General features: G+C 50.3%; 9 protein-coding genes across 9 annotated transcripts; 5 read left to right on the top strand and 4 right to left on the bottom strand.

The window, feature by feature from the left end:
• Positions 1-269: 269 nt before the first annotated feature.
• On the top strand, positions 270-1196 carry BDZ99DRAFT_470739 (uncharacterized protein; the record flags this gene model as incomplete). The annotated part of the gene is made up of 1 exon (XM_033721645.1): positions 270-1196. The coding sequence occupies one exon, from the start codon at positions 270-272 to the stop codon at positions 1194-1196; it is 927 nt and encodes a 308-aa protein (XP_033584741.1).
• A 1132-nt stretch (positions 1197-2328) lies between these two features.
• Positions 2329-3123, top strand: BDZ99DRAFT_513995 (uncharacterized protein; the record flags this gene model as incomplete). The annotated part of the gene is made up of 1 exon (XM_033724770.1): positions 2329-3123. One exon carries the CDS (start codon positions 2329-2331, stop codon positions 3121-3123), a length of 795 nt encoding a protein of 264 aa, XP_033584740.1.
• Positions 3124-4853: 1730 nt separating this feature from the next.
• On the bottom strand, positions 4854-5087 carry BDZ99DRAFT_457489 (uncharacterized protein). Its single transcript, XM_033718690.1, has one exon. The coding sequence runs from the start codon at positions 5062-5064 to the stop codon at positions 4906-4908; it is 159 nt and encodes a 52-aa protein (XP_033584739.1). The 5' UTR covers positions 5065-5087; the 3' UTR covers positions 4854-4905.
• Positions 5088-7474: 2387 nt separating this feature from the next.
• BDZ99DRAFT_530982 (uncharacterized protein) lies at positions 7475-8281 on the top strand (the record flags this gene model as incomplete). The annotated part of the gene is made up of 1 exon (XM_033726424.1): positions 7475-8281. The coding sequence occupies one exon, from the start codon at positions 7475-7477 to the stop codon at positions 8279-8281; it is 807 nt and encodes a 268-aa protein (XP_033584738.1).
• Positions 8282-9534: 1253 nt separating this feature from the next.
• On the top strand, positions 9535-10338 carry BDZ99DRAFT_513993 (uncharacterized protein; the record flags this gene model as incomplete). The annotated part of the gene is made up of 1 exon (XM_033724769.1): positions 9535-10338. The coding sequence occupies one exon, from the start codon at positions 9535-9537 to the stop codon at positions 10336-10338; it is 804 nt and encodes a 267-aa protein (XP_033584737.1).
• A 1773-nt stretch (positions 10339-12111) lies between these two features.
• BDZ99DRAFT_457488 (uncharacterized protein) lies at positions 12112-12861 on the bottom strand. The gene has a single exon (XM_033718689.1). The coding sequence runs from the start codon at positions 12593-12595 to the stop codon at positions 12293-12295; it is 303 nt and encodes a 100-aa protein (XP_033584736.1). The 5' UTR covers positions 12596-12861; the 3' UTR covers positions 12112-12292.
• A 541-nt stretch (positions 12862-13402) lies between these two features.
• BDZ99DRAFT_484515 (MFS general substrate transporter) lies at positions 13403-15500 on the bottom strand (the record flags this gene model as incomplete). Its single annotated transcript, XM_033722647.1, has 8 exons — positions 13403-13977; positions 14107-14133; positions 14187-14353; positions 14403-14535; positions 14591-14613; positions 14905-15023; positions 15077-15254; positions 15301-15500. 8 exons carry the CDS (start codon positions 15498-15500, stop codon positions 13403-13405), a joined length of 1422 nt encoding a protein of 473 aa, XP_033584735.1.
• A 937-nt stretch (positions 15501-16437) lies between these two features.
• BDZ99DRAFT_457486 (mitochondrial import translocase, subunit Tom22) lies at positions 16438-17190 on the top strand. Its single transcript, XM_033718688.1, has 3 exons — positions 16438-16544; positions 16657-16943; positions 17081-17190. Exons 1-3 carry the CDS (start codon positions 16451-16453, stop codon positions 17132-17134), a joined length of 435 nt encoding a protein of 144 aa, XP_033584734.1. The 5' UTR covers positions 16438-16450; the 3' UTR covers positions 17135-17190.
• A 168-nt stretch (positions 17191-17358) lies between these two features.
• BDZ99DRAFT_457485 (eukaryotic porin family protein) lies at positions 17359-19080 on the bottom strand. Its single transcript, XM_033718687.1, has 3 exons — positions 18627-19080; positions 17924-18574; positions 17359-17864 (listed from the first exon to the last, which is right to left on the bottom strand). Exons 1-3 carry the CDS (start codon positions 18933-18935, stop codon positions 17760-17762), a joined length of 1065 nt encoding a protein of 354 aa, XP_033584733.1. The 5' UTR covers positions 18936-19080; the 3' UTR covers positions 17359-17759.
• Positions 19081-19233: the final 153 nt, after the last annotated feature.

Genomic DNA, 19233 nt, shown 5'->3' with positions numbered 1-19233 from the left:
ATTCACCTATTAACTACACGTTTTATGTCTTTGGCAAACACTACACAGTCACACGTCGAGTGCGGCCCGCTGGATTCACTGGCTGGATCGGTAGTGAATCTGGTGCCGTTTAGCGGACGAGCGTGGTATTTAGCCTCCACTACGATCTTTATTCCTGGGATATTATCCACCTTATCTGCGTCATACATCCCACAAGCCACCACTAAATCTAGGTTCAGCCAACAAGTCCCTATTACTAGATCAAATCAAGGTACTAAAGAGGAGCCACAATGTCGCACCCAGAGGCCACCCAGCCCTCCCTTACAACCGCGCCGGCCGAAATTCGCCAGCAGATACTGTCCAGCCTGTTCGAGCCAGAGTTCAGTATCAAGAATGGCGAACTTAAGAGTTCACCGTGGCAACTGGAAGCTGTGTGTAGGTTGCTCAAACAGGATATGGAGGTTTTACAAGACCTTCATTTCCCCCCAACGGATGTCATACTGCGCCTGACCTCTCCCAACGAGCTACGACAACTCCCCGCCGTGACAACAAAGGTGATGGACAAGGCTACGAGGCTGAACAAGACTTGGGAGGGGTTTAAGGAGGTAGAGCTTGCGCTCTTTCACCCCAAGGCACTACAGGAAGCATCAAAGGATGCAGCCCAATTCTTCAGATTTCTCAGCCGTACGGGAGGAATCCGCTATTCGGATTCTGCGAGACCGACTGGATCTACTCGACAGCTAGTTGCCGAGGTATACAACACCGTAAAAGCGTGGCAAGAAGACTTGTATTATCTCTATACCGCATTCGATCCAGCGATTGCTCCACCCGGAGCGCTCGTGAGGCTTGAGGTGACGCTTCCTAGCGCCGTTGCCTTCGCTCCCAATACTCTCCCGGAGGCTTGGATATGGTGGTCATGGGAGCTTGACTACCTGACAGATTTCGTTGCGGGAATTGACCAGGACTACGGGTTCCTCTATGATGCGCATTGGTTGAAGTTCGATGCTTCGCTTTTCCCTTTCGTCAAAGAGAAGAAGGGATTGTTATACAAGCCTTACTACGCTCTCAAAGCAGAGAAAGGAGAGTTATCAGACCCTCGAGCCGAAATCACGGGATCCCTGCCAATTAAGTACAGGGCAGTGCTGCCGGATCTAGACGAACACGAGATCGAACTGGATCTCTCTGGCGTCACTTTCACGGAGCATGATGACGCTTAGGGCGGTTAATAGGTTCGCGAGCTTCTGGCTCTCGTTCGCAATGCTACAGTACTAGGCTATAAGTCTAGGCACATGGATATTTCATTGCTTATCTCCAATCCTACTCACTCGACACCGCCGCGAGGAGCGGTCCAGCCAGTATGTAGCCGGTTAGCCAAGAGGCAGTCTAATTTGTACTACCTAAAGCTGAAAATCGCGGCTAGACTTGAAATCCCACGGGGAAGCACCGCAGGTTTTTTGGAATGTAGTTTTTTGGAATGTAGTTTTTTTCTTTAGTGATCTTTCTTTCTTACTTAGAACTCATAAAACCTTCGAATTGGATCTCCCAAGAATCTATTAGCACTGCCCATCTTGTGATGATCATCATCTAGGTTTGCCTAACACCTGCCAGTATTGGAAATAGCAGTGGCGAGCACCTACCGGCAGGGTTAAAATCGAGTAGCACCTCGGAAGGGGTTTTGATTCGTTATTTTCTACGAGCAGTCGAGATTTGCGGAAATCTCTTATTTCTCTCCGGTAGTTCATATTCGTCGACATGTGTACACGTTCTCACCGCTACTTGTGGTGTCTCCCCGTATTTTCGGAAATTTGGGTGAGATCCATGTGTATGATTTCGAACAATAGTTCAAATTGATAGACCGCCCTAGACAGTGATAGCGAGGTGCATGCCGTGTTCTGGCGCCCACGCCTTCAGTTTACTGACCCTCTAACAGCATGAAATTACTACGAGCGTCAGCGAGCTCTCACGGGTAAAAAACAATACCGACCAGCGCCTTCGGCGCCTCCAATGGAGGTGAGTTACTATGAGCGCATGACATCACCTTCCTACTTTCTCTAATACCTCATAGACTTACGTACACCTCTTCACCACTACTTAAGGTACTCGAACTCACTATTACGAATCCGAATACAATCTAAGATCAGCAATTTGACTAACCATTAAAACTACTAAGCCACCTCAGTCGCAGTCACGCGGGTTCACCGCCCTGCTTGGTGAATTGCTGTCTGTCAGGCACGCCTACTTAAACACATTCCTGCAGGCTTAGAACATCAACTCTTCCTAGCACCTAACCGCCACACTCCACGCCACCTCTTATCACCATCACCACCACCAGAGCCAGCAACGCCCAGCATGGCCACCACTCCAGAATCTCGCCTCATGGCCGCGCCAGCCGAGATTCGTCAGCAGATCTTACAAAATCTATTCACCAACGAAATCCGAACCAACAAAGACGGCGAGATCTTCAACATGCCGTGGCAATTGCAATCCGTATGCAAGCTACTCAAAGAGGACGTTGACACGATCCAAAACCTCTGGAGCCCTCCTCAATATGCCACGCTTCTCGTCACATATCCGAAAGAGCTCCCCCAACTCCCGTCTGTCATCGCACAACTGAAGCAGAAAACCGCCAAAGCGAATAACGGAAAGCAATGGAGTGGTTTCGAAGAGGCTGGACTGATCATTTTCCATCCAACCGCCATAAAGCAGGTCCTAGCCGACTTACCCGATTGGCTTTCGAAGGACCAGGTGATGCAGTCACTTTACTTGTGCGTCGTCAGAGAATGGGATCTTAACCGTTACGTTTTGAGGCCTACTCTAAATCCAGAGGTTACTAGAATCGTCAAATCTAATCTTACGTTACCTAAGGCCGACAGGGATGCTGTGAAGGGGTGGTCAAGCCGGAAATGGGACAGTATGCAGACCGGGGCTTGGTGCGTTTTAAGGGAGCTCGCGGAGGACTACAGTTCTGCGTTCAAAGGAGACGCTGGGACTCCGTTCGTGCAGATGGAGGACCGGAAAGGTAATGGCGTGCAACCGAGAATTGAGTTCACAGGCATACTTCCAAAGGAGCACAAGGCGACATTTGAAAAGAGGAACTCGGAGGCTATGATTCCCTTCCATATCGGGGGCATAGAGTGGATCTGAACTGCAAAGGCGTAGGTCTGTGTACACACAGTTGACACTGTATGGGAGGCTTCAGTGTAGTTGAGACAGATGTTCATCATTTTGAACATTGCGTAAGCTTGGCGGGCCACCTCTGAGGGCTGCAAACTGAGCGATTGAGTCATAGACTGGTGTTTTGGGAATGACGTTTCGGTGTGGCATCTTCCGTTATTCAAGAATTTGAATGCGCTATGCGGAATATATTATGGCCTTTGAATTGGAATCTTCTTACTGAGACATCGTTAGAGCTCCTTGACCTCGTGATTGCAAAGTGTCACCGATCTCTTACAGACAGAACTAAAATCGAATAGCTTCTCCGAATAAGTTTCTATTGAATGAAATTCTACAATCACACAACATCTCTTCGTTTCCCTCTATCTCTCGTTTGCTCTTTCTACACTCATACACCATTCACTGCCCATGGTCCTCCGCCTGACTTCTAAACTTCCGAACGCAAACCTAGATAGAAATCTTGAAACATGGCAAACTCGCTAGGCCATCATAGGCAGTGATGTGTACCTGTATACAGACTAATTTTCTGGCACTCAGCCCCTTCCGGCCTTTAGCTATAGACCTTAGCCACATATGTGTAAGGGAGTAGCGGTGAGGGCTACGGCAGGCGCACAGCACCTCTTGTATATAGACCCACCTTCCTTTAGATCTCTCTTTTTTCTCCATTATCATTATTCTCCAATACATCACGTATACCGTATGTAGCTCCTTGTTCCATGATAATCAGTAGCTAAGCAGGTTTCTTAAGCACCCGGAGATTCATTTACAGATCAATCACCACTCACTCTTCCGACTTATGTCTGTATTTAAGCGCAGCACTGTACTTAGTTAACACTTTCTACGAAGGCTTCATTTTACCGCGGCACTGCAGGCGGCCCTCTCCTAACACACCCTCCCTGCTCTCTCTATCGACACGGCGTTAGACACCTTGTCCCTTCTTAACATTCCTTAAACAGCCGGATGTTGTCGACTCTCTACGAAACGACACCTACGAACCCAGCCTATTCGCCTTTCTAAGCTAGCCCTCTTAGCATCCCTAGCAGCCCGCACGGTATAATTGACTTCTATATGCACACTTCCTACACTACTTTATTATGTATAACGTGTGCAGCTGCTACACGCATCTACGCCCTGCACAGCCTGCACAGCACCTACTCCCCCTTCTTAACTTTGTTTCAATAGGCACCAGACGGGGACGCCTGCTATCTTTTAGGGCTGCTAGGGAATAACGGCAAGGGCTACGGCAGGCACACGGCACCTCCAGGGCTACCGTCTATTCAATCAATTAATCGGGCAAGTAAAAATTAAGGGGAGGGATAAACGCACACCCCCTAATCACTCCACGCACACCCTGTTGCTTCACCGCCTTCTAATTGGCTTAGAGGACTACTCCATAGCCTCCGATTCGCTCGCTTAACTCGCTCACTAATTCCGAATGCTCTCTCCAAATGCGGCCATGTACAACACAAGCAATCGCATTATACCGATTTGTATGGGCGAGCCTAATCGTAGCCCCCCTTTTCTCTCCGTGTAGCCCCCCCAAATTAGGTCTAGCTCCGGCCCGTATAAATATTGTTCCACTAATCAAACTCACTCGCTTGCCTCTATATAGGCTGCGTAAAATGGAGAGTATGTATACACAAATTGGAAAGGATGCATTATCTAGGCCAGCAGGAGTCTATTCACTCTATCTACTCTAGCTAGTCTAGAAGCGGAAAGCGCCTAGATGGCCTCCGTCCAATTGCAGTCGCATTACACAAAAACTTTGCGCACTTGTGGTGGAGTACGTTTGTCATACTTATTACCACATTTTCGCAAGGCATAGCCCTGCGCCTTTGCATAGGCCTGGATAGATGCTATACCAGCCTCTACGGACTCGTAGCGGGCCCAAGGGGGTGCCCGGAGTGGCATGGTGTTGAGGTGGGATGTTGGAGAGAATGTTGTGTGTTCACTGGTGATGTATATATTTGGTGATCTTGGCGTGCGAGGCAAGCTAGAGGCAAGCGAGTGAGTTTGATTAGTGGAACAATATTTATACGGGCCGGAGCTAGACCTAATTTGGGGGGGCTACACGGAGAGAAAAGGGGGGCTACGACGAGTGAAAAGGGGGGCTACGATTAGGCTCGCCCATTTGTATAGCCTTACGTACGAGCTCACATACAAGCTTACGCACGAGCTCACGTACAAGCTTACATACAAGCTTACGTACAAGCTCACGTACAAGCTCACGTATAGCCTCACGTACGAGCTCACGTACGGCCTCGTGTATAGCATCACGTACGGTCTCGTGTATAGCATCACGTACGGCCTCGCGTATAGCATCACGTGCAGAGAGATGTAAAGGTGAATGCCCGGAGGAAGCTCCGCGCTGCTCCGAGCCAATTAGAAGGTGGTGAAGCGCCAAGAGAGGGGGGGTGTGCGTGGAGTGATTAGGGGCTGTGCGTTTATCCCTCCCCTTTACTTAGGGGGACTACTAATCGTACACCCCCTAATTCCTAGACGTACACCCCCTTTTCACTCCATGTACACCCCCCCCTCTTGGCGCTTCACCACCTTCTGATTGGCTCGGAGAGCCCGGAGCTTCCTCCGGGCATTCACCCTTACGTCTCTCTACACGTGATGCTATACGCGAGGCCGTACGTGATGCTATGCACGAGGCCGTACGTGAGCTCGTATGTGAGGCCATACGTGATGCTATACACGAGGCCGTACGTGAGCTCGTACGTGAGGCCGTACGTAATGCTATACACAAGGCTGTACGTGATGCTATACATGAGGCCGTACGTGAGCTCGTACGTGAGCTCGTACGTGAGGCTATACATGAGCTCGTACGTGAGCTTGTATATAAGCTCGTACGTAAGGCTATACAAATTGGCATGATGTAATTGCTTGTGTTGTACATGGCCGCATTTGGAGAGAGCATTCGGAATGAATGAGCAAGTTAAGCGAGCGAATCGGAGGCTACGGAGCAGCCCTCCGAGCCAATCAGAACGTGGTGAAGCGATAGGGGGGGGAGGGGGTGTACGTCTAGGAATTAGGGGGTGTACGATTAGTAGTCCCCTTACTTAGATTCTTAATCTATATTGTTCTTTTTAGTATTTCTAAGGTTAAGCGCGCTATTACGACGGCATAGTAGTGGTGGTGTTAGACATGTAAAGACTCTACCTGGGATTACTAACCTCCGGCAGCCAAGTCGCGATATTATATTCTAACTCCAACGGAACATCAATAGTCAATCAACCAGGCCTCTCGACAGCCAGGCCTCTCGACAGCCAGGCCTTCAATCAGCCTCGCCCAACTGTTCAACTGGTTGTGACATATGTTAGGGAGTAGCGGTGAGGGCTACGGCAGGCGCATAGCACCTTGTGTATATAGCCTCACCTTCCTCCAGACCTCTCCTTCTCCTCTACATCCTCATCCTCATCATCAAATACAACACCTACAGCCTTCACTCTCTCCTGTTACTTGTCAGGTTGGTTGAACGGCCGCCCTGGGCACCTCTTGTATATAGCCTCACCTTCCTCTAGATCTCTCTCTTCTCTATCATCATCATCATCTAATATATCACGTACACGGCATACAGCTCCTTGTTCCGCGACAATATGCTCGAAACTCTAAATAGGTAAATTGCCTTTCATCTCCAACATAGCGCTTTTAGCTGAGTACTTTACCTGCATGAAAGATGATTTATTTCTGCTCGCACAGAGTCAGTAGTAAATGAATCGTTACTGAGGTACTTAAAGCGCGTTACAGATTTGGTTCTCTGGACACCAATCTCTTTCTCTACTATCCGTAACACACCGTCAACCACCAACTCGTCTAGCACCCGCTCATGAACCACTGGATCCAGGGGTCCGTTTACGGCTTTGTTGAGCAACTCGCAGGCCATTGCGAGAATGCGTATAATGGAGAGCCTTTCGTGCGGATAATGGATCGAGACACGGTGTATCCTCGAGTCGAGTTCACAGGGACCATTCCGAGATCACAAGGTCGATTTTGAGAAGTCGAACAAAAGATCAGCTCGCAAGATCTGCCTCGGAAACGTGGAATGGGTTGAATCAGTTGTTTTAGCGAGGAAGAGTTGAGCCTGGATTATTATCGAGCCTAGAGCATGAATGCATGCGGAGCCACTCGGGAAAGTTCAGTCACGAGACTTCTTCGCCTAAGGATCCGCCAGCATTGCCCAGATCCAAATCATTGTCCAATCACCTTCCACTGCCAAGATCCTGCACAACGTCTTTATCTTCCACTGCCAGCATTGTACAACGCACTGCAAAGTTGCACCATTCGCCAGCTCAATCACAACAAACGCTCCCTCGAAATGTCGTTCCTCCTCGCTGCGCCACCTGAGCTTCGCCAAAAGATCTTGGACCATGCATCCAACAACAAAGTCCAGATTCGCCGAAACGGCAGCATCTACATCATTCATTCGGACCTCAAGACAGCTAACACGGTCTTCAAAGAAGACATCGAGACCGTCGAGCGCCTGTGGATTCCGCGTGCCGATACGACCGTACGGATAACTTCCCCGAGCCAGCTCTGCCAGCTTCCTGCCGTCACACAGCGCCTCAAGGACAAGGCCGCTGCGGCCAAAGAGCCGTGGTATGGTTTCCAAGAGATCGAAATAGTCTGGTTCCACAACAACGCACTTCAGGAAGCGAACAACGACAGAGAATTGGGCAATCACCTAGCTCGCACAATCGGCGCGCCGGGTATCACTCATCGGAATCGAGAGATCTTCATGAAGGCCGTCAACGTCGGACTATCGTGGTCGCCATTGTGGGAGCCCTACGACGGCCTCGAAGGTCTCGACCCCAACGTCACACGGGCCCTGAAGTATAACTTGACGATGCCTACTCCAATGGCAATGGCTGTCAGTCGGCTGAATCGAGACCAGGAGCGAACTTGGTGGGATTTGGTGATTCGCAACGTCCGAGAGACAGGCAGCGGAGTTGAGGATAACTACGAGAGTGCGCAGACCGAACAAGGCATGGCGGTTCCCATGGAGGACAGGAAGGACATATACCCGCGAATTGAGCTGGTAGGAACCGTTCCAGGAGGCCATGGGAAGTCTATCCGAAGCTCAAGTGACGGGATGATGTATACTGGCGGTTTGCAGTTTGCCTAGGTACGAGGGGGAGGTGGGGGGATCCAAGCGAGCGTAGTAAGGGCCAAAGGACTTGCAGTTGGGGGGCAATCCAGGTGGATTAGCTAATGAATTGTAGTCAATGGGATGTAGATTTAATAAAACTAGTATACTTACACACTTCCTTGCCACTGTCTAAGGTGCCTCATCATGCTTCTACGCACCTAAAAGCCATGATTTTGAACTGTCAGAAAGCTCGCTAGGCCACCTCAGACGGCATTGAAATGGTGTACACAAACTGTAAACGCTGATGCATTCACACTCGTTTGCCACTGTCGGAGGGGCCTCATAATAAGTCTACAGTTCTGAATATCGTGATTGTGAACTGACCAGAAGCTCGCTGGGCCACCTCAGCCGGGGTTGAAATGGTGTACACAGACTAAACGCGGATGCATTTACACTGGTTTGGCACTGTCTAAGGTGCCTCATCATGCTTCTATAAATTTGAAAACCAGGCTTTTGAATTGTCAGAAAGCTTGCTGGGCCACCCCTGACGGCGTTAAAAAGGTATGCATAGACTGTGAATGCTAGTCCTTGACTACCAAATTTGACCGTTTAAGGAATTATAGTATCTTTACACATTTGATTGCACTTCTCTCTCAGATATGTGTATCCTGTAATCGATGAATTTACACTCTTTTGCCACTGTCTGAGATGCCTCATGACGCATCTACGAATCTGAATATCATGACTGTGGACTGGCAGAAAGCTCGCTAGGCCACCTCGTACGGCGCTGAAAAGGTGTACACAGACTGTACATGCTAGCTTTACACACTTGATTGCACATTTCTCTGGAATATCTTCTTCTGTAAACACTCTTTTACCACTGTGTGGAGTGTCTCATCATGCTTCTACGAACTTAAAAACCAGGCTTTTGAACTGCCAGAAAGTTCGCTAGACCACCTCATACGGCGCTAAAAAGGTGTACATAAATTGATTGAATAGGTGGGAACTCACCCAAAGGGGGCCATCTAGTGAATTGGCAGCAATGCGAAGACCCTCAAGAGTCACTGACGACCTCTTCAGTGAATTCAGCTGGATGCCAGGCAGGCGTATTTAAACTCCCTCACAGTACTTTTCTCAGGACACTAACTTCCTTCTGCAATCGCGCACCCACCACAGCACCTACCGCAACACCCACCAACAACAACATAAACTAACCAGTTACTCCTCGTACAACTATCCAACCCTCAACCAATCACCAAATCGATCGTCAACCAAACACCACACCGACCATGTCAACCACCACGGTTCCCTCCCTTGTCACGCTCCCCGCCGAGCTCCGCCAGAAGATCCTCTCCAACCTCTTCAACAACACCATCCGGATCAATACCAACGGCGAAGTCTTGAGCGCCACCCCCTGGCAGCTGAAGTCCACCTGCAAGCTGCTCAAGGCCAACATCGAGAAGCTGGAGGAGCTCTGGACCCACAACGAGGACGCTAAGCTGGTCATCACCTCCCGGACCGAGCTCCGCGCCATGCCCGCCCTCATAACCTCCCTCAAAGCAAAGGCGGCTGCAGCGGGAAAGACCTGGCGTGGATTTCAGGAGGTCGAGAGTAAGGTATTCCACCCGAACGGCCTCGCACAGGCGTCGAAGCGGGAAAAATACGCCCTCAATTTGGCTGAAACCTCCTTCTCTGCCGCTGCCAAAAAAGCCATAGTGGAGATGACCAACGTCGCAGATGAATGGCGCGATGCCCGCGCCGCTTTGTACCCGACCCTCGACCCTGAAATTACTCGAGTGCTCGCATTGGACATCACGCTCCCCGATGCCGTTGCGGCGGTGTTGAAGCATCCGGGACGCCGAGGAACAATTGAGTTGGTCTTAGCGCTTCGAGGGGTAGCAAGCATGGCGTGGACGCTTGGACAAGACTACACGTACGCCTATACGAAGAAGCCGTATGTGCGGATGCAGGATAGAAAGGGGGGTGTCTATCCGAGGATCGAGTGGGCTAGGACGTTTCCGGTGGAGCATCGGGGAATATTCGAGTCGCTTGGAGCGGAGGGCTCGTATTCTATGAACGTTCAATTCGTCTAATCGAGGACGGAGGATGGAGGGTGCGAGGGGGCGTCATAACGGGATAGAGCGGCAGCGGGATGAGCAGCGGCCTTGAGCTGCGGAGTCAAGAGCCTCTGCTATAGTTCTTACTATGTTTTCCATTTCTTTCAAAGTCGAGGCGATCAAGACAGGTGTTGATTTATAGACTGGCGTTAAAAGAATGAAGTGTGGCTGCCGCATTGAGGCACGTGTGCGATTAATGCTGGGTATTTGTTTTGCTGTTGGTGGGCGTTTATTATGTTCTTCACAAGAAAACCCATTTGTCCCATCCTTCAAGTGCCGTGCCAGAGATATCCGTATACTTTCCTGTAACTGTCTGTGGAGCTTCAATGTACTAACAGAAACCGGGGGCAGTGGATAGACTTCCAATCTGCGTACACCCTGTTGGTGCTGTCTAAGGTAGCCTCGCAAGTTTACTAGTTGTCTAAAATATCAAAGTTCTCTCTTACTCGGAATGTTGAAAATACTATAAGGCGCCTTATGCAGCGGTAAAGGAGTGTACGAATTTTAATAACGAGGCATTGTAAGATCCGTGGACAGGGCGGGCCTTTATCCAATCTCAGGATCTAACTCCCAAATAATACTTTATATACCTATTATCTCCTTAGTAAAGCTTATAGAGCCACTACGTGTTCACTGCAGACGCGTAAAACATCAAGGAACGCATGGCGTTCTACACCATAGAAAACGAGGTTTTCATCCGAACGTTGCGAGGCAGCGAACGGTTTCCTCGTGTAAATTAGCCTAGATAGCACAACTGCATAGACCCTAAGGTGAGCTACAACAGCTAAATAGAATATAAATAATATAGATAATATAAATAAACTTTTAGCCGCTAGTTATACTATTATACTAACGACTTAAGAAAGATTCGGCCACTTAGCGATCTTGTAAGAAATTGAGACTCCATTGTATGGCAGCGCAGTGGTAGCTGGGCGGCCCAATCTTTTGCCGTCTTTATTCCTTTGAGCTGGAGAGCCAATTCGATTTCCGCATCGGTTAAAAATGGGGTTTCTTCTTTTTGATGTTAGTTCAAGGAGATTTACGGTGTACCCTACCTCGAGAGAATCTTGCCGAGTATCGCGATGGTACAGCACTAGGACTTCTATATGGGCACACTCCCCCATAAATCCGCGGCGAACCTCCCTGTCACCGAACAAGGAGCTGTAGGCCGTGTACGTGATGTATTGGTAGATGATGATGCTGTGAGAGAGGTCTAAGGAAGGTCAGGTTATATACAAGAGGTGCTGTGCGCCTGCCGTAGCCCTTACCGCTACTCCCTAACACTCCCTTTCATCACCAATATACAGCCCAACAGAGCTAAATAGAAGATAAAAGATACTAGGATAGGTTTCTAAGCACTTTCCTCCTCTTTTGTAATCTTTGGATTACGCTTATTCAAACAAATATAAAATTAAGACCGGAAAGGTTTTCTCACATTTAGTACTTAACGTGCTAAAATTTTTATTCAGTAATCTTAATTATTGCGTGGTAGGGGACGCTTAGAAACTACTTAACTTTAGTGCGACTTAGCGTATTGTGCTCATATGGGAGTCCGCTAAATATATCTCCGGATTGTTAAACAGGCAGTTAAGCACCTCAGACAACGGTGAATAGGTGCGTATATACTTTTGTGCAGGTACTGTACCGAGGACTGGTCATTAAGAAACAAGCAGCTACTAGAATCTGCAAGGTTCAGACGACTGCGCTTGAAGAAAATATATATACTTGTGTTCGTCAAGACGCGTATTACCTCGTACTCATCGCACTCACAACACAGTAAAGGTGCAAAATTAGACTCTGTTTGGGTACACAAAGTCACGGCCTTGAAGTCTCCCCCAAGACGCCAGAGGTCTCCAGCAACGTTCAACACAAATCAGCATAATCAATCCATCCCTCATGAGTCCTTGGGAAGGATCCAGAGCATCTGCGCTCACAACATCATCACCGCAACGGTAGCCATCGAGCACAGCGCAACCAACATCCACTGATCCACCCGGACGAACGCCTCGTCGCCCTTGTCGTTAGTAATCTCCGTCGCGAACGGGTCCTTGAACTTCCCGACGTCCTCCTTGCTGATGTTCACAAGCGCGTACACCCCATCGAAGAACGGGATCTCTTTGTCGTCCAAAGTAAGGTTGTGAGAAACAGGCGTGCACATCTCGTCTCCGGTGCCGTTGTTAAGGCTGCCAGTGCAGCTGTTCATAGAGCCCGAGACGCAGCGCATGAGCGGCATGAAGGTGATTTACGCCGCGCTATCAGCAGGGAGCTCGCGGGCGGTATCGATGCTGGCGATGAGGTTTTCGTTGAAGGAGCCGTTGTCGGTGACGGTGACCTGGGACTTGACGGCGTTGAAGAGGAATGGCCAATTATCTCCGACCGCAACAGCGGGGAGAATGCGAGAGATGTTGTAGGTGAATTGAACTTGATAATCTCCGTGGGCAGTGATGGCGCAGGAATGGTTGTAGTTGTTCGCTTCGCAGTTCGCACCACCGGAGCCTGGCTGGGCTGCGCCGAGAGTGATGTACTTGGACTTAATGGCCCCAGTTGAAGATGGTGCAGTTGTCGGCAATGGCAGGCAGGATGGCTGCGAACGGCGTGAAGAGAGCGATGAGAAACATAGTTCCTGTTTGCGGCTCTGGATGTGAGTGAGCTGAAAATGTACCCGACACTGTTCTCTATGTTGTAGAGAAGGAGCCCGAAAGCTGGTATCCATCGCAGGGACGATATGAGCTACAGCACATGAAGCCCAGCAGACTTACCGAACAAACGAGATGATTGCTAGTAGCTGAGAGATGAAGTGGTGTTGTAGGTTCAGAGTTCCGAGTCTTCGTTGTGAATGATATAACTATGCCAAGCCCCCAACACTTATCGTGAACGCCCAGGTGCCCCCGCCCCACGATATCAGATCTCTGGGGCAGATCCCCGTTCCCAAGAGTGGCGGGCCGCTCAACACCTACCTAGGTATCGAGTGTCCGCCTCGCAGCCTTTTTTTGGCATATCTATCCTCTCACCTGACCGCTAAACACCCAATAATTCACCTTCAAACATTCTCACCACTAAGCTCCTTCGCTTCCAACTCTTTCCCTTGTCGGTTTAGAGTAGCAGCCACCTGTCCAGTCATGAACTCCTCGGTGTTTCGCGCAAACCATGTCAGTATGATCGCGAGGCCGGAAAATGCAATTGTTGTAAGGTAGACCGTCCGGTAAGCATTGGCATTGGCGACTTTGGATGCCATAGTTCCCACCGCAATGATACGTTGCGATATACCAGGGATGCTCTTAAAGGCCTCCGAAGTGCCTGCCGTTAGAGCTTCCAGAAACCATGCGACCGATGTGGTAGGGAGACCGGCGCCGATCAATGCTGACGGTACCTCAGCGGCGATCGTCTTTGTAAGCCGGTTATTCAGGACCGTCGTATATATAACCGTAAGGATTGCAGAGATGCCTGAGCGAACGCATCCAGCGGTACCACCAGCAACACCGATGTCACGCTGATCGTTGACCATAACGGACGAATTCGTCAAGCAAATGCCCTCGTTCCTGCCGATGAAGGCACAGTCGATATACAATAAGGCGATGCGCGTCTTCTTATTATTTGGTGTTACGGTTGCCGCGCCTGTCACGATGATTAGCCCAATATGCCGTTGAAAAGGCAGCCAAATCTTACAGCCGAGGAATATACCTCATAGAGTGAAAGCAGTCATGCATTGGTACCTCATCTTCCCGATGGACCTCCCAAGCAGACCTGAACACACTTGTCCGGTGATAAATTCTAAGCAGCATATGTCAGCATGATAGCCCAACCGGCTGGGAGGGGACGCATACCCAAGCCGACTATCAACGACAAATATCCTGTGTACATTAAATCTCCATTGGCATACAGAACCGCAACCTGTTGTGGCCACACGATGGTAAAAGCGTAGTAGACTCTAGCGCCGAGACCGAGAGGCACAACTGCTGCTGTCCAGTGACCATTGAGAAAGAGACGCATGCTAGTAAGTGTAAGAGTTCATTCAATTAGTGTGGAAGCGAAATACTTACGGGATAAGAGGTTGCTTGATTGGGCCAAATACCTCCCACAGAACGAAGCAGACAAGAACCACGAATCCGATCACAATAGCACAGATGACGGAAGCAGAGCCCCAAGGGTAAATCGCACCACCCCAAGACAGACCTAGTCCCTGTTAGCAAAGGTTTAGGCAGATGATTTGAACCATCAATCGACGTACCCATGAGGAAGATGACGAATCCGCTAGCGAACAGGAACACTCCAAAGTAATCAAAGTGCTTCATCCAGTACATCTTGCTATCGATGTCGGTTTTATGCTTCTCTTCAAAAGTTGATGGGAAGTAGAATGCTACCTAGCAGATCAAAGCGGTTGAATTGATTCCAAGGAGGAACCAGTAGATTCCACGCCAACCAACAGAATATCGCGTGACGAATGTGTAAACTATCGCAGAGCCCAAGCCACTGCCGGTTATGGAGAATACTGTGAGTTGGTTCAGTACAGTCGACGGCTCTATCACCATACTAAGGATTTACTCATGGTGTAAAGTTCCGGTTCCAAAATAACGATACTTCATTGGCAGAAGCTCAGCTAGTAGATACCCAAAAGATAGCTGCACTGCTGATGCACTACCAAGAAAGACATTCCCACCAATCTAAAACTTCATCAGCAAGGGAGATATTGCTGATGAGGGAGATCATGCTATACCAAGACCGGAATACTCTGAGCAGTTGCGCATATAACACTGCCAATGACCGCACAGAGAGCACCCGCGATCATCATGTATCGTCTGCCAAATATGTCGCCAAAGCGCCCGACGATAGGGAACCAGACAGTAGAGCAGACGTTATACACGAGCGAGACCCAGACATAGAGTTCATCCGGTCTAATGTCTGCATTGATTTGGCCCAGAATAGGAGCAGCGTAGGCACTGGCAAGCGTCAGCCACAAGACCCAGGGCTATTGCTGCATAACTGCCCAAGAAAAATGTACTATAAAAGTAACCTTTGGGTAGAATGGATTCGTCAGTCTCGAAATCGCTCTGCTCTGTATGCGTCGGCGGGTTTTGAGTCACGGGCTTGGCAAATTCTTCATGAGTAACTTGGTCTTCTTTCTCAGACATTGAAACCATGATGATGGAGGTATTTACGATCGCAGGTCAAAGAAGAGCTAATAAGAAATGCCGCGGGTTTTAAAGTCCATTTGCAAATCAAGGAAACGTCGGACCGTTGTGGAGTCAACGTCGAGTTCTCCATGGGGAACATCCCGGCCTTCCCTGGGGCGATGTGTGGGGCGCTGAGTGCATTCAACCTGCTCCGATGAGGTTGCCCTATAGAATGCTAAGCTAAATGCTGATCACAGACAATCCAGGAGTCGTGTCTGATGCTGATTAGCTGAAGAGTCAGTTCCCGGGTTTCGTTACCCGTCACTCGGCTCGTCAGGTTTCCGTGGCAATGATCAAAGATCTTCGGAAGGAATCCTAGGGCAGCTAATAGCCTTGTTGTTCAGGGTACAAAGAGTGCGAGAGCTTGAGGTCCTGATGCTTGAAGTCCTGATAGCTGAACCGTCCGTGATGCTGAATGGATGGGATGCGTGTTATGTATTCCCATTGCACACGTGGAAGCTACTACCTATAGGCCAAAGACAGGAGCAGATCCTGCAGCAGAATTGAAGAAGAAGAGAAACGCAACATTCGACATCACTAGTGTAACGAGCAGGGTCCTGGTTTTGCCACATGTTGACATAGAACGCTTAAGACGAAGACGAGCAATTTAAATACGAGATTAAAGAACACAATCAGGACAGGACGAAAGCATAGCGGACAGTCTTGATACTATTACCAGCATATAGCATCCGTATCGACAAGTACAAGAAATATAAAAATGTATCGGGTCTCGTCTGAAGAGACGAAAGCTAAAGCATGACGTCCCCCGGCACCACGTTCCCCCGCTCCGTCTCGGCATCCTTGGCAATCTCGCAAAAGTTCATCATCGGCATCACCTCCTGTACCGCATCGCATCACACCCCAATCCTCCCAACCTCCATATACCCTATAAACACCCTCCCCACCCTATATCCAAAATGGTCAAACTCGAAGAAGTCCTCGACGAGGAATTCACCCGCACCCAAGACGCCCCCATCGACGACGAAAACGATTGGGACACCGACAGCACCGGTACGCCGCATCTCCCCATCCAAACCCGCTCTCCCGCTCTTCCGCACCGCATTCCCTTCTCTGCTTCCCGCGTCCCCTTCCCCTAACCCCCGCTAAGCCTTCCCCACCTCAGACTCCGACAACGACAGCGAGATCTCGCTGGCGCCCGACGAATCGCTCTACGAGCGCATCGCCGCGCTCCAAGACATCGTGCCCGCCTCGACACGCCGGAAGATCAGCAACACCGTCTCTACAACGACCAGCTGGGTGAAGAGCGGGCTGCTGTTTGGGGGAAAGTCGCTGTGGGTGATCAGCACGACGACGCTGCTGCTGGGTGTGCCGTGGGCGCTGGCGTATAGCGAGGAGCAGCAGATGGTGGAGATGGAGCGGGAGATGAAGATGCAGCAGAGCGCTAGTGAGGTGGGTTAATGCGGTTTCTTTGGTTGAGTTGGGGTGGGTTGGGAGAGGGTTGGGGGAGGGTGAACGGGAACGGGGGAATGCGGACATCGAGGGTTGGACGGAAAAGGATGGAATGACGATGCTAACATGGTTCACAGATTCTGGGTCCCGGGACGTCCGCACAACCTGCCCAAGCGCGCCCAGCCTTATAATTTCGCACGATGGATGGATATCGAACCTAGATGAAGGCATTGGCGGGTGGACGACACTTGTTGTACGATCTGGTGACGAAATGGGACGGGCAACGGGAACGGAAAGCGGATATGTTCCATTGGTGTAATATAGGTCACTCGACTCTTTCAACCTGTGTATTTGGATATTTCATTACTTGCTTGAAGCAATCCCCTCGATGTCACGTGCATATCCGGAATCGAGTGCGCAACCATCTAGCGGAGTAAAGTTATAATTTTCGACCCTATATATACACTATCCGCGCCCCGCCTCGCTTCCCATCGCGAGACCCTCATCATGTAGGGACACAGATTCTACCAAGCAGAGTTAATCGCTCGCAAAAATCTCGGTCTCATGCCCCATTACCATTTTTTCACAAGATGCGCAGCCGACCGAGTTCACACAGACCAACAAGACAAGACACAGGACGGGGGAACTTCTAATCGTGCAGCAAGAAACCCTAGCCAACCAGAAGAAAATGGGCGGCGCAAGAGAAGCCGGACGGTTGGTTTATACCGTCTGGAATTTTGGTAATACAGCGAAGAGAAGAGGTAGGTTGTAGAGTATAGGTTACAGAGGTATTATTTGATGGTGAGAGGTGGGAGTCTAGAAGGGTGGCGACGCTTGCTCGAAGCCGGGTCGTTCTTGTGCCATCATGACCTCTTCGTCGGCGGACTCGATTGAGATTGCTAGGCCGATCTTGGCGGTGTTCTGGGAATTCGTATTAGCTTGTTGACGCTGTTTGTGGGGATCAGAGGAAAATTATGTACCTTTGGGTGGTCGATCTCTCCAGCGAATGTCAAGTTCACAGCTGGTGCAACCCGCTTTTCTAACAAGCATCCAACCTTGCCCTGGCTGTCCAACTGCGCCCTGACCGATGACTGCCGGAAATCGTACTTTGCGCCGATGGTCGTGACACCCTCTTTCCGTCCCGGCATACCCAGGGGTCCACCAGCCGGACCCATACCTACGAATTGGAGGTTGGTCTCCACACCAGCCTCGACCTTATCTGTCAGTCTCCGCCAGTATGACGCCTGGACACCCCCCTGCGCCAGCAATTGTGCGCTCGCAATCCAGTCGTTTGACTTGTACCGCGCAGCGTATGAGAAGATGAGGTCAGGGCCGTATGCCATCGCTGATCGGTTCCAGACACCTTCAATTCCAAGAGCAAGACGGGGGGTGATGGATTGCAGGTAGCTCCCCATCACGGCGCCAGTCAAACCGCCATCCAGTATAGATGGATTGATGGTCTTCAGGCTGGCGGTGAAGTCGGCACCGGTGTAGTCGTTTTCGAATGAGAACATGGCGCCTTGTCCGGGCATTATCTGCACGCTCGACTTTGTGACCAGCGCAGATGTCCATCGGTAGTTGAAGCGGCCGCTGAGCGCGAAGTCGTTGTCGATGTTGGCTTGGAGGAAGACCTGGAGGCTGAACGTTAAACTAATCACATGTGCGGGTGTTGAAAATCACTACCCTTGGTGACCCGTACATAGCGGCGTATGCGTAGGGCGGCAGGCCCTGTGACCCCATGGACAGCGCATGCGAGACCTGGAAAAGAGGAGCTACGCTGAAGGCCTTGGTGAGATCGGCGCGGATGCCGGAGAATGTGAGGTTGTTGAGGAAGACATCGCGCTGGACCTCCTTTGCGATATTCTCAACGGTGCCGGGGTTGGACAGGCCTAGCGCTTCTCTCCGCTCCGAAAAGGATGCATAGACGTTCCGTAACGACAACGCGACGGGATTGGTGGTGAAAAAGTCGAGCTCCTGCTTCGAGGCCTCCATGACGCAGGTTCCACAAGGGAGAGGGGAAAGTCGAGAGAGCGGACACGGGGCGGAGGATGGAGCAGACAGGCGCTGGCAGACAGATGAGGAGAATGGCGGGGGAGAGGGTGTTGGATGGAGGTATGCTGGCGGGGGGTGTCGTGGGTCGTCGTCGCGCTGCAACTTTTCTTCGGTCAAGGAGAGAGAAGAGTGGTGCCAAGAAACGGTGGACGCTAGGCCCAAAGCGCGATGGCGCCACTCTGGCCAACTCCGGCTATTGCCTTGATCGTCTTTGAATGACACAGCCCCGGCCAGCATT

The sequence above is a fragment of the Mytilinidion resinicola genome, assembly GCF_010093595.1.
Source record: "Mytilinidion resinicola strain CBS 304.34 unplaced genomic scaffold BDZ99scaffold_1, whole genome shotgun sequence".
Taxonomy (NCBI): domain Eukaryota; kingdom Fungi; phylum Ascomycota; class Dothideomycetes; order Mytilinidiales; family Mytilinidiaceae; genus Mytilinidion; species Mytilinidion resinicola.
This window is presented reverse-complemented; position numbering and strand designations above follow the sequence as displayed.